This window comes from Polypterus senegalus, chromosome 9, assembly GCF_016835505.1.
Source record: "Polypterus senegalus isolate Bchr_013 chromosome 9, ASM1683550v1, whole genome shotgun sequence".
Classification (NCBI taxonomy): domain Eukaryota; kingdom Metazoa; phylum Chordata; class Cladistia; order Polypteriformes; family Polypteridae; genus Polypterus; species Polypterus senegalus.
The window spans coordinates 116883580-116900426 of NC_053162.1; the positions used below are offsets into that span (position 1 = coordinate 116883580).

General features: G+C 37.3%; 1 protein-coding gene across 2 annotated transcripts in view; it reads left to right on the plus strand.

The window, feature by feature from the left end:
• rfwd3 (ring finger and WD repeat domain 3) overlaps positions 1–16847 on the plus strand; it is a 131036-nt gene that overhangs the window by 14814 nt on the left and 99375 nt on the right. For both annotated transcript variants that reach the window (XM_039763609.1, XM_039763608.1), the window contains exon 2: positions 6673–6961. In XM_039763609.1, the coding sequence (XP_039619543.1) occupies positions 6678–6961 (284 nt within the window). In that variant the 5' untranslated portion in view covers positions 6673–6677. The remainder of the gene's footprint in view (positions 1–6672; positions 6962–16847) is intronic.

The following is a 16847-nucleotide window of genomic DNA, read 5'->3' on the forward strand; positions in this document are numbered from 1 at the left end:
AAAAGGCAAATAATTTACTGGTTGCTCCAGTTTTGAGATAAATCTTGTTGCCCTTCAAGAAGGATGGGTGCTTTTTGCAGCAAAAATAATAACAAGGGGCTTGACGAAGTAGACGGGTGTAGAATGATGCCGAGCAGGTAAGGTCAGAGATGTGAAAGTGCATTGCAGTGAAGCGCTGATGTAGACACATACAGGTATGTTCTTATTTATGTATTGCCTCTATTGAGTTCATTTTACAACTGTGATTACCTAAGCAATGTGATATGTGGTAAATTCTCTGCAGCCACTGTGCTGTGCTGTGAATGCACTATCAAGAGTCCAACATGTGCAGGTACTTTTGAAAGTGCATAGACCTCAGAGGAGTCCGATTCTCGCAGGACTCTTGAGTTTTTCATTACACAGTCCTTCCACAGGACTTCCACAGTCCTTGTATTAATATTATATCCCCTGCAGAAGACTTATAGTTCTTCCATTTATTCAAAAGAGAGATAGGTAGGGAACATTACCTCTTCTGTCCTCAAGGAGCATAAAGCAGCATAGGACATGGGTTTAAGTTGATTACTAACTGGGTTTGATCTCTAGTGTCTTCCTTACTTGTATGTATTGCAGTCTAAAATGTGTTCTTTACCTCAGTGTGCTGTATATGTTTATACACATGTATTGTATCTGTAGCACCCAGAAAATGTTAACTACATTTGAATATATTTAAATGTTTATTTCTAATAGAATTCAAATCATTCTTTATCTAGCTTGACAAACCTAGTATACCGTATTCATGGTTTTTCATTCTTGCACAAAGAACCCCAAGTTTCAATAGGTAATGGTCAGGGAAATTCCTGATTGGAGAAAAAAGTTGAATTTAACTGTTAGGAATCAACCCTGTATTCGCAACCTGTTTGGTGGTGTTTCTATTTTAATTGATCACATTGCAGTAGTTCTTTTTTTTGTTGTCTTGTTGAGTAAAATGCCTTACAGATCATTCTACTGAATTAAGGTCACTGCCTGTGTGGAGTTTCTGCAGAGACTTTCTACTGTTACTCTAGTTTTCCCAATTTATACCAGACATTTGTTTTGGGATAATTGGTGTCCCTAGATTGGCTTGATAAATGAATGTGGTTATTTGCAAGTGTGTGCCCAGCAAGGGATTGACTATAGGGTTGGTTTCTGCTTTGTGCTCAGTGCTAACAGAACAGGCTCCAGACCTCTATGACCTTGACATTAGGTTAGGCAGGTTTGATAAAATGATACATGAGTAATTTTAACCCGCAACAATTTTTATTAATATTTTCTTTCTGGGAATATGTTCATTAAAGGTTACAGCTTTTCTAAATCAAAGGAATATTCACAGACACACACACACAGACTTTTCGCACGGTCTTTGGTTCTAAAATAAGGTCACACAGTTTCTAAACATGGGATAAAATATTTTGCTGGAATTAGTTAAATGTAAATGGCACACAGTAACTGTTGATCAAAAATTGTTTATCAAACCATGGGGTATACCTTCCTTTTAATTACATGCTCGAGTCATCTTCATTTGTCTCTTCCCATCTCTTTGTTGGGTTGCTTACATGGCGGTAGTGTTTTCTACCTGTTAGGTTTGCATAGCTTAGGTGTTTAAATTGTTTGTATTCATAAACTTGGTTACACATTTTGAGTAAAGTAATGTACTGTGGAATAAACCTCACAGGTTGCAGAGGCACACTTCAAACCATAGGCTGCATCAACTGCAGTAAGTTATCTACAAGTAGGAAGGAGAATTTTAGTATCTTTGCGGCTTTGGTCTTTTCATTCTGTGCTTACTAGCAAAAACTGGAACTAATGGAACTACTATAAATATTTTTGACAAACTATACTCAGTATTGGGAGGTCATTAATAGCTGTATGTGATGTATAACATCTATGATAATATCTTAAATGTTTACTTAACAATGTGAGCTGAAATTATTGAGTATGTCACTCCCTTTGCAAAAAATAATCAATAACACGCCTTAAGAGTCCATGCATTCACTATCTCATGTAACCTTACAGGATAGACTACTGCACATGAAAAAAGCAAGCTCATAGACGTGCATGGTCAGTGTACCACAAGTTAAGCTAGCATAGCTTCCTAAAAGTGACTGAACAATCGGCACCAAGGGGATAAAATAGCCTCTCGATCTACGTCATTAGATTTAATTGCAAGACGTGGATCATCCTCACTTGTGTGGAGGTGGTTTGGCTCTGAAAAGACTGATCTTGATCAAAAAATGGAAATCTGCAAAGTATGTTGGAAATCGGTTGCTGTTAAAGATGGCCTGACGGCTAACTTGTTTCACCATCTGCGAACTAACTACAGCACAGAATATGAAAAGCTTCAGGAGTCAGCTTGTCTAGAAAAGCAACAAATGGAATGACATAGTAAACTCCCTCACCAATTATATCGCAAAAGATATGGTGCCAATTCAAGTGGTTGAGTTGGATGGTTTCAAACAACTTTTGAATATTTTAGACCCAAGATACTGCCTGGCCAAAAATATTTCAGTCAAACAGCTATGTGTAAATTATATGATTCATGTTGCCAAACTCTGATGCATAAACTGCAGAGGGTTTCACATTTTGCAACGACAATGGGTTTATGGGCAAGCTGAACATTCAAGCCATACCTCTTGACAGTTGCATTTCATTGATGAAACCTGGCAATTGCAAAGCTAATGTTCGCAAGCATCCTATTTCCCAGAAGACCACACAGGTGACATCTTTGAGCAAGGTCTGAAAGATGTGCTGGCATCATGGTCGCTGTTGGAAGACCACATGGTATGCATGACAACATACAGTGGGACTAGTGTCAGTGCACTCTGAATTAACAACTGGAGGAAGCTTCCTTGTTTTTGACATAGGCTTCATATTGCCATTGGTCAGTGATTTAGGTTCCTCTGTTAAATGCATTTTAAGTGAAGTGGATCTAGTAAGGAGCCCCATTTGTGTCAGACAAAAAAAAATCTGGACAAATTAATCCATTTGAACAGATTATTTTTATTTCTGGGCGGCACGGTGGCACAGCAGTAGCGCTGCTACCTTGCAGTTAGGAGACCTGGGTTCGCTTCCCAGGTTCTCCCTCCGTGGAGTTTGCATGTTCTCACCGTGTCTGCGTGGGTTTCCTCTGGGTGCTCGGCTTTCCTCCCACATTCCAAAGACATGCAGGTTAGGTGCATTGGCCATCCTAAATTGTCTCTAGTGTGTGCTTGGTGTGTGGGTGTGTGTGTGTCCTGTGGTGGGCTGGTGCCCTGTCTGGATTTGTTCCCTGCCTTGCGCCCTATCTTGGCTGGCATTGGCTCCAGCAAACCCCCGTGACCGTGTAGTTAGGATATAGCGGGTTGCGTAATGGATGGATGGATGGATTTTTACTTCCTAAGAAGCATATGCCTATCGGGTACATTTTATTTCACAAGCAGTCTAGGTTGGGAGTCATCGATTCCAAAGCACATTTTTAGTATTTTGTTGTTTAAAACACTTGCCTCCTTGCCACGCTTCATTCTGTCCCTGTGGCTGCAGAAGTTGGAGTGGTTGATGACATAAGGGATGGAACAAAAAAAGAAAGTCTTTTGGTAGCTATTTAAAAAAAAAAAAACTAACAAAAAAACCAATACAGGAAATTAAAGAAGGTGAGTCTCTGCACACTGCCATTGAAAAAGAAATCAACAGCTACTTGAGGATACCTGAGGAGGGCAGCGACGTAAATCCTCTTCAGGGGTGGAAAACACAAGAATTATATTTCCCATAATTGGGGAAACTTGCAAATAAAAGTGCCTGTGCATCCCTGCCTCCACTGAGAGGGCTTTCAGCACTGGAGGAAATGTTGTAATATGCTGTGGACAGACCGGTGTCTTTGTCACACAACTTGAAGTTTCCTCAGAATTTTACAATTATTCTATTTTTTGTGATATCTTGTGTAATATTTCACAGAACTTGAGGTTAGTAATTTGTTTAAAAATGTTACAGAATTTTATTTTTTTTAACTTTGAATAATTTATGACAGAAGTTGTTACAAATGTTTGTTTTTTTGCTGTGCAGTATTGACTGAACTTTGAATTTTTACACTATAGTACATTGTTAGATTTTTGTTCTTGCGTGTATGCTGCACAATTCACCTTACAGCAGAGTAGTTTGTTTATTCAGACTCTAGTATTCATGCTCTGTAGTTCAGTTATGATTAGTATTTTATTCCTTTTGGGTTCATATCTTGTTTACATTAAGGGTAAGTGTCAGGTTAAAATGCTCTCATTATAGTAGTTTTGTTGGTCTTTATGCAAGTCCTGTAGGCCACTTTAAAGTTGTTTACTCATACTTGCACTGTTTGATCTTTGATCTTGACTGATGATTTTAACGTTTTTGTGTTATTTTACTTCAGTTTTAAGTAAGCAAATAAAACCTATTTTCCTTAACTATTTCCATTAATCTCATTGGTAAGCTACAATTAATATCCTATTAACAAGACCAAACTAGATCAGTAAGACTTTTACAAACATGTTTTTAAAGGAGATATAATTTTTTTGCCAATATTGCACACCTAGGGCTGGGTGACAAAAACAATAATAAAAAAAAAAACGTTTATCAATAGAAATATAAAACATGGTTTATACAATGTGGATAGAACTGATTCCATCCATGCTTTGACACACAACCTGAAAAGCCAATGATGATGAGAATAGCACTGTGCCGAACCAATCATGTGGCTGGAATAAAGAGTTACAGACACTTCATGTTAGGTTGACTCCTGCAGAACTGAGCGTAAGTGTAGCACCTGGTAGCAGCACACCTGGTAATGTTTAAGGTACTGCAGCCATGCACACCAGGGTGTTAGAAGTGGCAGAAAAAAATTGTTACCAAAGAAGACACCCCAACACACAGCCCAAGGCTCAAAAGACATGTTCAAGTTAAGGGTCGGAAGAATTCAGTAGTTTGGAGATATTGTGGCTATTTATAGGCCAACCAGAAGCAGAATAGCGTCATTTGTACCATCTGACGTAGTGCCATGCTTTAGAGCATGCACAATACAATGCAGTGTCAACTTTACTGCACTGATGCGGTTTTCTTATGCCCCTTTTTTTTTTTTTGCTTTGGACCAAAGGTTGACCACAAACATGACTGAGTAAATATTTCAATTTTGTTTATGTTGTCTTTCATTTACATTTAAAAAGTTGCTTGAATTTGTACTGAAGATATATAAGGCATTTTTTCCCCCAGCAATTTAAAACGGTTTGAAACTATACAAAGGAAAGTATACAGGGTTTTTTTTTTGAGATTTTGTTTTATATTAATACTCCATTTAATTTTTTGGAACTGACAAAAGAATTTACTTTGTGTTCCCCTGTAAAAATCTTTTGATTGGTCACAATTAAGCCTTTTTGTTTTGTATTACCGATTTTATTTATTTGGAATTGACCAGAGAAGTTAGTTGTGCATTTTGTTTGTGTTTTCCTTAAGCACTTGAACCTTTTGACTGGTCAGAATTAAGATTTTTAGTTTTATTATATATACATACTAGGGGGGCAAGCCCCCCAGCACCTTAGGCTCCAACCCCAAGTTGCAGCCAGAATATTAGTAAAATCTGTAAATGTACAAAAGAAAAATGATTATTTATTTGAGTCAAAATCATGAAATTCTATTAATATGTAAAAGAAAAGTTTATTATTTACTGGAGTAAAAATCAAGAAATAAGAATAAAATATTTACTGTCTTACCGATTTAGAGTATTCCCGTTAAATTGAGGTCCACTATGCTTGATGCACAACTTTCTTGATGATTTAATTTATAATTTTAAAAATGGAATAACAATCTGGAAATCTAACAGCATCACATTAAAGTTCAATGAATTCTGAACAGAATGATCCCAAACATAAAAAAATGACATAAGAATATCCCATAAAATAAAAAGGATATAAGAGTAGATTTCATTTGTTTATACAATTGCTCTGTCTGATTTAAAATTTAGTTTTTTTTTAAATATGTTTATAATTTATGCTTATGTATGGTTCAGTGTCCTTGAGTCTTTAGAAAGGTGCCTATGAATGAATAAAATGTATTATTATTATTATTTGAAATACAGTTGTATAATGTTCTTCAGTACATTTGTCATGTTCAGTGTCTGACAGAAAATATTTAAACCAAAAGTAATCTATCTTCCCATCTCACTTGGGAGTAAAAAGGAACCTTTAAGCTTGACAAAAATAATGATTTAATTTATAGTGTTCTATATATCGATATTGACAGATATGAAAAAAAATATTGCAATTTTTTTTTTTTTCCCCCTCCATATCGACCAGCCTTACGCATACCACTGGTCCTTTAATATGGACTATATATTGAGTGAATAGCGTATTAACTTTTTTTTCCTTCAAATGTTTACAGTGTTTGAGACTACATGAAGCATTCAGATATTGCATTATCAAAGTGTATTGAAATAGAATTTTATTATGAATATTAATTTCTCAGATTGCTAGAGTGCCAAGAGAATTAGCATATTTTTACAGAAATCATCATGAAAAGATAGGAATAAGTTTTTACAACTTGTGTTGAAAATGCAGAAGTGTGTGTTTTTTTCTTTTTTAAGTTTGCCTTCTTTTGCAGGGAACTTTATTTCCCTTGTAATGTAAAATTAGGTTTCTCTAATATAAATTTCTTACTTCTTAGCTCACATGATGGATGTGATGGATTTGGACCTACAGGTGAGAGACATGGAAGCTCTGAGAAATTCTAATAACACAATTCCAGCGCTGCAAAATAATAATTCTGATCCAATAACTGTTACAATGGAGGAAGAGGAGAACCTACGTCATCATTCTCTTCAGTCTATTGTGGAACATGGCCTGCATAACAATTTGTCAGAAAATACAGGAACAAATAGGCTTCTTTTGCGACCCAGCCAAACCACGCGTACTTTCAGTAGGTCAAGAAGGCTGCTGACACAGAGAAGAACAAGGTACAGTATAAATAGCTTCTGACACTCTTAATAATAAGTTCAAAGTTTTAACGTTAGAATTTTAGAGCACATTGTTTAGAGTTTCTGTGTAATTTGATTTTTGTATCTGATATTTGCAGTTTACAGCTTATTTTACCCAACCATTAAGGCAATAGACTTGTTTGCAAATAAGTTATCTATTTAAAAAAAGAAATCATTGTTTTTAACAGTGCTTAAATATTTACAGTATGATTTCTGGAAAGAGTGCTCTGTCATTTGTAGATCATTTTTCCATGCAATTTTACTATTGTCAGTTTTTAACAGCATCAGTGTCACTGTGCTATGGGTGGGTTAAGGTTGATTAATACCATTGGCTCGCTCTTGGTCCATGAACAAACTAATTTTGTTTCTGAACATGTTAAGCCTTTTACCCATAGCACGTGTTACTGAGATCTTGGGGCACTGAGACTCCTCCTTGTACAGATAGGACCTGTTTCACTGTGACAGATTAAATTTGATGTATTGTGGAGGCATTTGAGTAGGTTAGTTGAGGATTGTTTAAACTACAGAAGAGGAGCAGGGATTTTAGGACAGGCCAGGTTTGGAATTTCACATGAAGGGACCAACAGTAGTGTAATAAGAAATATGTATAGTAACTTTTATACTTATCCCAAATTTAGGTGTCACAGGAGAGTAAATTAATATATTTAAATATTGCTTGCCTTAATGCTATGAGTATTAAGAATAAAGTTAATGAATTGGAATTGTATCTGGCTGCACACAACTTTTTAATATAGTAGGAATAACAGAAACCTGGCTAAATGTTAGAAATGGGCAGGATTACAACCTAGATGGATACACATTTCGAAAAGACTGGCAGAGCAGAATAGGTGGTGTAATTGCGATTTGTATAAAAGAGAATTTAATGCAAGGCTTCTTTAATTACATGATGAGCCACAGCTTAGTGAGGATGTTTGGATTCGACTAGACAGCATTAGGGATTGAGGCCTAATATTAGAAGTATGGTACAAAACCCCCACCTTCCAATGCAGACATTAATTTCAGTGTGCAACTTTTTAGCAATATTGAAAAGGCAACTTTAGACAACAACATTTGTTTATATAGCACATTTTCATACAAAACGTAGCTCAAAGTGCTTTACATACTTAAGAAAAGAAAAATAAAAGACAAAATAAGAAAATTAAAATAAGACAACATTAGTTATAATAGAAAAGGAGTAAGGTCCGATGGCCATGGTGGACAGAAAAAACAGAAAAAAACTCCAGATGGCTGGAGAAAAAAAATAAAATCTGCAAGGGTTCCAGGCCACGGGACAGCCCAGTCCCCTCTGGGCATTCTACCTAACATAAATGAAATAGTCCTCTTTGTAGTTAGGGTTCTCACGTAGTCACTTGATGTTGATGGTCATACAGACTTCTGGCTTTTAATCTATCCATCATTGTTGGAACATCACGGTGCTTTGAGTAAAAAGATACCGGAAAAGGAAACGGAAGAGAGAGTAGGGGTTAGTACAGATTATAGTGCCACCATGAATAGTTATTATAATGAGTTGGAGATGTAGAGTATTAGGATTTTGATTTCAGTGAAAGTATGAGAAAGCCCTGTTAAAATAAAGTGTTTTCTAACAGTTATTTAAAGTGTTCCACCGTATCAGCCCGGCGAATTCCTATTGGCAGGCTATTCCAGATTTTAGGTGCATAACAGCAGAAGGCCGCTTCACCACTTCTTTTAAGTTTAGCTTTTGGAATTGTAAGGAGACACTCATTTGAGAATCTAAGGTTACGATTTGGGATATAGGGTGTCAGACATTCCGATATATAAGATGGAGCGAGATTATTTAAGGTTTTATAAACCATAAGCAGAATTTTAAAGTCAATCCTGAATGACACAGGTAACCAGTGTAGCGACATCAAAACTGGAGAAATGTGCTCGGATTTTCTTTTCCTAGTTAGGATTCTAGCAGCTGCATTCTGCACTAGTTGCAAACGATTTACAGTATGTCTTGTTTGGGTAGTCCTGAGAGGAGTGTGTTACAGTCATCTAATCGACTGAAAACAAATGTGTGAACTAATTTCTCAGCATCTTTCAGTAATATAAGAGGTCTAATTTTAGCTATGTTTCTTAAGTGAAAAAATGCTGTCCTAGTGATCTGATTTATATGCAATTTAATATTCAGATTACAGTCAACAATTACCCATAAGCTTTTTAATCCTAATGTATCCAGTTTATTTCTAATAGCCTTATTGTATCCATTATTGCCAATCACTAAGATTTCAGTTTTCTCTTTATTTAACTAAGTTACTATTCATCCATTCTGAGATACAAGTCAGACATTGTGTTAGTGAATCAGGAGAATCGTGGTCATCCCCTGTAGACGGGGATATTATGGTCATGGGGGACTTTAATTACCTGAATACTAACTGGGCTAGCCTTATAAATAGTGGAGCACAATAACGGGAATTTTTAAATGTGATCAATGACTGTTTTTTTTTTAAAAGAGTATGTTAAAGAACCAGTGAAGGGAGGGGCCTTTCTAGATTTAGTTTTCTGTAATGATTAAGGTAGAATTTAGAGGATAGATGTGATTGCATTATCATAATCTAGTAGCCACAATATAATTTCACAGTGGTTTGTGAGAGCGCATATTCTAGAATAAAAACAGTTTAACTTTTGTAGGGCAAAGATGCAGATGCAACAAAGCCTTGGTAAGATACATTTTTAAGTTTGGAGTCAGTGGAGCAGATGTAAGGCAGGTTTAAAATTGCTTTACATATAAGTCAAGGCCAATTTGTCCTAAAATTTAAAAGCAGCAAAAAAAAAAATGTAATTCCGAGGTGGATAAATAAAGAGCTAAAAGGAAGTTACAAAGGAGAAAACTGAAAAAGTCGTATAAGACTAATAACTCCAGTGCGAACCGTAGCATGCATGAGAGCAAAATTTAAAAGAATATTAGATAGGGTAAAGGACAGTTAATGAGAAATATTGTAGAAAAGGCACAAGATGACCCAAACAGGTTCCTTCCATATTTTATTAGTAAAAGAGCAGTCAAGAGGAAGGAATATTTAAGAATAATAAAGGTGAGCTACAATATACAGACAATAAAATTGCAAATGCTTTGAACTTGCACTTTATTATAATATATACATGCAAAAAAGTCCAAAAACTCTCAAAGCAAAATGGACAACTAAGGAGGTCCATAGTGAGTTGGAACTTGTTTCATGTTACAGTACTAACAAAAGTTTGACATGAAGTTTATAATGTGTGAAGACTGAAGTCCAAATATCAAATAAACACTTTCACAAAAGGTACACATATAACGAAACAAGCGCGTAACGTGACAAAAGTTTGTTTTAAGTATGTGTTTAACATTTCTTGCATTTCTCACATTTCCTGTCATGCTACATTTACATAGATCTTTGTAGACAATGAACACACAAGAAATGGTTGTGTTCCAAATAAAGATATATTATTTACCATATACAACTACAGGCACCTCACACCGAGATAAACAAGACTTGATCTGGGAGAACTTATTGTCCAAGTTGACTACGGTGCTGGAGGGGATGGGATTGCAGGCTGCTTGTGCTGATCGACAAATTTTCAAAACAAAAGACACAAATGGAGAGGTGCGAAGGAATTTAAGGTGGCCCAGGATTATTTTTCATAGGCTTAAGGGATTCTAGAGTTAAAGGTTTTAGTGCGTACATATATAAACCATAGCAAATCCTTTCGATAATCTCTTCACACATAGAATCCGAGACAGTTATGAAATGACTGAAAACGCCTAGTGTTGATATATTTTAGTGACACAATCATGTAGCAATTTTGCGTTTTATTTCATTTCTGATTGCCAACATTTTCTGCCATTAGGGTCCACATACTGTTTATATTTACAATGTCCTTGTCTCAAATCATGTATTTTTGTTTTGAACTTTGATTTTTGGTTTCCCTTTATTTGTGCTCTGACCCCTGCCTGACTACTGATAGGTCATACTATTTTGTTCCTCAAGAAAATATTTAATTTACTTATGTTTAAAAATTATAATTTTCAGTCCTTTGGACATCACATTTATTTATTATTTTTTTTAGTATATTTTATTGAATTTAACAAAAGCATGTAACATTCCATACTATGTCAAACTTAACAAAACTAAATTCAATTTAATCATCATCCATGGGAAAGAGGGGAAGGCCAACAATCAGAGTAAAACTTTGAGAGTAGTAAAGAGGGAAATGTGTCCTTCTCCATAATATAAATGCTTATTCTACAATGTTGCTGATCAAATCCTGCCAGGTTTTAAAAATGTTTTGAACAGATGAGAATTTGCTTTTTTCCATCTCTATATATATATATATATATATATATATATATATATATATATATATATATATATATATATATATATATATATATATATATAATCTTCATTTGGATCTTGATCTTTTTTTTGTCCGTGAATGAATTAGAAGATGAAGCACTAGATGGCAGTAGAGAGACATCTAAAGCATAGGCATTGCATTAAGAATATCCTCCAGGCTTATACTACTGAAGACTGTAGTACTCCAGTCACACCTCAAAACACAGACATTCAAACTAAACAAATTGTTGTGCTTTAAATGAACTAAAGAGATCTTCATTTTGATCTTGATCTTTGTTTGTCCGCGAATTCCACGCATGCGTAGACCACCTTCCAGTTTAGTACGTCGTTGTTACTCACGGATGTCAACAATGTTCCGGAATAACGAAAGGGGTGGTGGAGAGTGTTACACTGGTTAGCGCCTGAGGCCTGGTTAGAGAATGAGATTGCCGAAGATAAAAGGTACATGCCTACATAACATATGAATGAAAGAAAGACAGTGGGTAAAATGAATGACAACGTAACAGCACATTCCGGAAATGTATTATTGTTACGTTGTAGCCGGAGTCCCTGGCGTCTCACAGTTGTACCATGGCTTGCTCACATGTCAGTGAAGTGATCCCTATTTATGCTTTAAAGAGCCTGGAGTGTGTCCCCCTTTTATAACCATTGCTCCGTGTATATTGCCTTACTCTTCGGATTGCCACAAAGCAACCTACGAGATAAGAGAAAGGTTGAAAAGAGATTAGAACAATTAGAACAATTAGAACAATCTAGACGAGAACAGGCCATTCAGCCCAACAAAGCTCGCCAGTCCTATTCACTTGCTTCCTCCAAGAAAACATCAAGTCGAGTTTTGAAACTCCCTAACGTCTTACTGTCTACCACACTACTTGGTAACTTATTCCAAGTGTCTATCGTTCTTTGTGTAAAGAAAAACTTCCTAATGTTTGTGCGAAATTTACCCTTAACAAGTTTCCAACTGTGTCCCCGTGTTCTTGATGAGCTCATTTTAAAATACAAGTCTCGATCCACTGTACTAATTCCCTTCATAATTTTAAACACTTCAATCATGTCACCTCTTAATCTTCTTTTGCTTAAACTGTAAAGGCCCAGCTCTTTTAATCTTTCTTCATAATTCAACCCCTGTAGACCTGGAATCAGCCTAGTCGCTCTTCTCTGGACCTTTTCTAGTGCTGCTATGTCCTTTTGTAGCCTGGAGACCAAAACTGCACACAGTACTCAAGATGAGGCCTCACCAGTGCATTATAAAGGTTGAGCATAACCTCCTTGGACTTGTACTCCACAGATCGTGCTATATAACCTAACATTCTGTTAGCCTTCTTAATGGCTTCTGAACACTGTTTGGAAGTTGATAGCTTGGAGTCCACTATGACTCCTAAATCCTTCTCATAAGGTGTACTCTCGATTTTTCGACCGCCCATTGTGTATTCAAACCTAATATTTTTACTTCCTATGTGTAATACTTTACATTTACTGACATTAAATTTCATCTGCCACAAATCTGCCCAAGCCTGTATGCTATCCAAGTCCTTCTGTAATGATATAACGGATTCCAAATTATCTGCTAATCCACCTATCTTGGTATCATCTGCAAACTTAACCAGCTTGTTACTTATATTCCTATCTAAATCATTTATATATATTAAAAATAGCAGCGGCCCTAGCACTGACCCCTGTGGAACACCACTCTTAACATCAGCCAGTTCTGATGAGGTTCCTCGCACCATCACCCTCTGCTTCCTGTGTCTGAGCCAATTCTGCACCCATCTAAAAACATCACCCTGAATTCCCACTTCTTTTAACTTGATGCCCAACCTCTCATGTGGCACCTTATCAAATGCTTTCTGAAAGTCCAGATAAATAATATCATAAGCTCCACTTTGATCGTATCCTTTTGTTGCCTCCTCATAGAATTCCAACATGTTAGTAAAACACGACCTCCCCTTCTGAACCCATGCTGACTGTTCAGAATAACTCCTGTCCTTGTCATGTGTTGCTCAATCTTATCCTTAATAATTCCTTCCATTAATTTTCCTGTGATGCTTGTTAAGCTTACTGGCCTATAGTTGCTTGGATCTGCCCTGTCACCCTTTTTATATAATGGGATGATATTTGCCATTTTCCAGTCCTTTGGAATCTCTCCAGTGCACAGTGACTTCCTAAAAATATGTGTCAAGGGTTTATATATGTACTCACTAGCCTCCTTAAGAACACGAGGATAAATATTATCTGGGCCTGGTGATTTGTTTGATTTCATCTTATTTAATCTGAGCAGCACTTCTCCCTCTACAATTTCCAAATCCCTCAGTACCTCCTTAGTAGTTGTGTTTACCTCTGGCAGGTTATCCACTTGCTCACTTGTAAACACCTCAGAAAAATGTAAGTTTAGGGCATCTGCTATTTCATTGTCTGTATCTTTTAATTCCCTTTACTATTCCTGATGAACTTGACCTCCTCCTTAACTGTTCTTTTACTACTAAAATACTGAAAGAATCTCTTGGGGTCTTCTTTCGCCTTATCTGCTATATTCCTCTCCAACTGTCTTTTAGCCTCTCTGATATCCTTCTTAATGGTTGCCCTCATGTTCTCATACGCTACGGTTCTCTTTGCAGTCATTAGTCTTATATGCCTTATACAGCAGTTTTTCCTTTGCAACTTCTTTTTAAATCTTTATTAATCCATCGTGGAGATTTTTTAGTTTCCTATTACTTCCAAATTTAGGTATGTATCTGTCCTGCATTACATGTAAAACATTTTAAACCTGTTCCACTGCTCCTCGACTGTCTCCACATTTAAAAGCTTATCCCAGTCTATCCTACTTAGACTTTGTCGCATCTGCTCAAAATTAGCCCTACTAAAGTTCAACTTAACAATTTTAGTCTTTGCATCTGTACTCTTACAAAATACTGAGAATTGTATTACATTATGGTCACTTGACCCTAGTGGTTCAATCACCTCTACACCCTCAATTCTATCCTGATTATTACAGAATACTAAATCCAGATAGGCTTCACCCCTTGTTGGTGCTTTAACATGCTGTGTTAAAAACAGTCGCGATTACTTCTAAAACTCCTGCTCTTGTGCTCCTCCATCTGTAAGGTTATCCCAGTTAATATTTGGATAATTAAAGTCCCCAATGACTATAATATCCCCCTGTAAACTTGCCTTTTTGATATTACTAAAAGATGTGTGTTGAAATTACTGTCTGAATTGGGTGGTCTATAACACACTCCTAAAATGAGACCTTTTCCCTAATATTTTCCAGGCGAAGCCACATGTCCTCACTAAGATGGGGCTCATCATCCAACTGAAGATGACTTACATTTAATTCCTGTTTGGCATAAACAGCAACCCCACCTCCTTTTCTGTTCTGTCTATCCTTCCTAAAAATGTGTATCCCTCTATGTTACACTCATCCCCATCTTTGTTATTTAGCCAGGTTTCCGTTATTGCTATAATATCATAATTGTGCTCTGCTACATACAACTCCAACTCACTTACCTTATTTTTGATACTTCTAGCATTAAGGCAAGCTATTTTTAATGTGTTAATCCTTCTATCTTTACGTGTTTGCTTAAAATTTACATTACTATGCATTTTTATTTCTACACCATTGTTTGTTCTTCCATGTATAGATCTAAATCTGGCCTGTCCTAAACTCCCTGCCCCCATTCCCTAGTTTAAACAATCCTCGACTAGCCTACACATACGCCTCCCCAATACATTGGTGCCCCTCCGGTTCAGATGTAACCCGTCACGGCGGAACAGGTCCCATCTGTTCCAAAAGGAGTCCCAATGCCCCATAAACCTATACCCTTCTACCCTGCACCAAGATTTGAGCCACGCGTTAAGCCTTCTAATCTCCTCAATCTTACCTGGACTGGGCGTGGCACAGGCAGAACTTCGGAGAAGACTACCTTGTCAGTTCTGCTCCTCAGCTTGGTACCTAACTCTTTGAATTTGGATCGCAGAACTGACAGACTACCCTTATGTATGTCATTTGTTCCAACGTGGACAATGACAACTGGATCCACCCGCTCTGGCCAAGAGCCTATCCACCCTTCCAGGAGGTCTCCCACCTGTGCTCCCGGAAGGCAACACACCGTCACGAGACTCTCTCTCTCTGGAGCACACCTGCGCTTCAATCCCCCTAATGATTGAGTCCCCAACTATCACTACCTCTCTTTTTGGGAACTGGTTTTGAGGTGGCCCGTTGGGGCTCCTCAACCCTGCCTACCACCTCAGAATTATCAGAGTCACCGTCCAGCTCCGCCAGGACATGATAACGTTAGACACTTCTAATTCTGGGGTTGATGCCCCCGGACAGTGTGCACCCTTTACCTTACGCCTTGCGACCGTGACCCACCTATTCCTACCTGTCTGGTCTGGAATCTCCTCCGCGCCACCTTAGGGGTGCACACTATCTCTAAAGGACACCTGGGCCAAGTCCGCCAATTCTCTATTACAACGCAGGTCAGCCAACTCCTCCTCCAGTTCAGCGACCCTGAGCTCGAGGTGCTGGATCAGCTGGCATCTCTTGCAGATGTAGCCCTCATAGACAACTGGCTCTTCCAAACCATCATCTAAAAAGTCCAACATCCAACAGGACTTGCATTGCACTGGCCTCATTATTAAAATTTGATTTGGGATTACTAAGCTGCCTTAACTATATATTTTTTTTTTCTTAAAATTAAATTTCTTCTTCTTTCAGCTGCTCCTTAACTTAAATGGTAACACTAAGATCTGCTACAGATATTTTACACCTTTTCCCCCTTAAGCTCCTGTACTGTTCTCCCTCTCAGCTGCCTGCCTTTCTATGAGGTTAACTTTACTTTTCTCTGTCTCTTCTAGCTTTGCGCTCTTCTTACTTATAAGCTCTTCACTCGCACTGTTTGTATTCCCCCGTATTAATGAACCAATACACTGTCGCCCACTTAACTGTTCTGCCTCTGGACCGCTAAGGACTGTTTAATCTAAAATAAACAAATAAATAAAACTTTACTACCTTATTTGCTCCTACTGCTCCTTGTGCCTGACGGTGTCTTAACGCAGGCCGCTTACCTGCGCACTACTGAGTTTCCACCTTTTACTGCTTTGAAGTCAGCGCGGCCTTTTTTCTTTTCCTTTAAACTAAGGAATCGCTGTTACGACGACGCGGTTATTTATTTACAAATGCCGATATCAGTTACTGCTGCTTTCTACCCTGCCTCGATGCTAATTCAAATACAGATAACAAGAAAAAGAACAAGTACAAATAACTTTTCCAAGCGCACTTCCAAACACCCAGCTACTTTTGCTCTTGTGCGGGCGAAAAAAGCAAAAAAAAAACCCTTCTAAAGGGAAAAAAGCTTTAAAAAATTCCCACACGGTTCCTTAGAGGCAACCAAAACCCAAGTTTTTAAGAGCAAAATGTATTTTTTTAATGTAAATCTCACACCACAGAACAAACCAACACTCTCAACAGACTCTAGCGTTTGCAAAGCACACGTCAGCACAAAGCACAC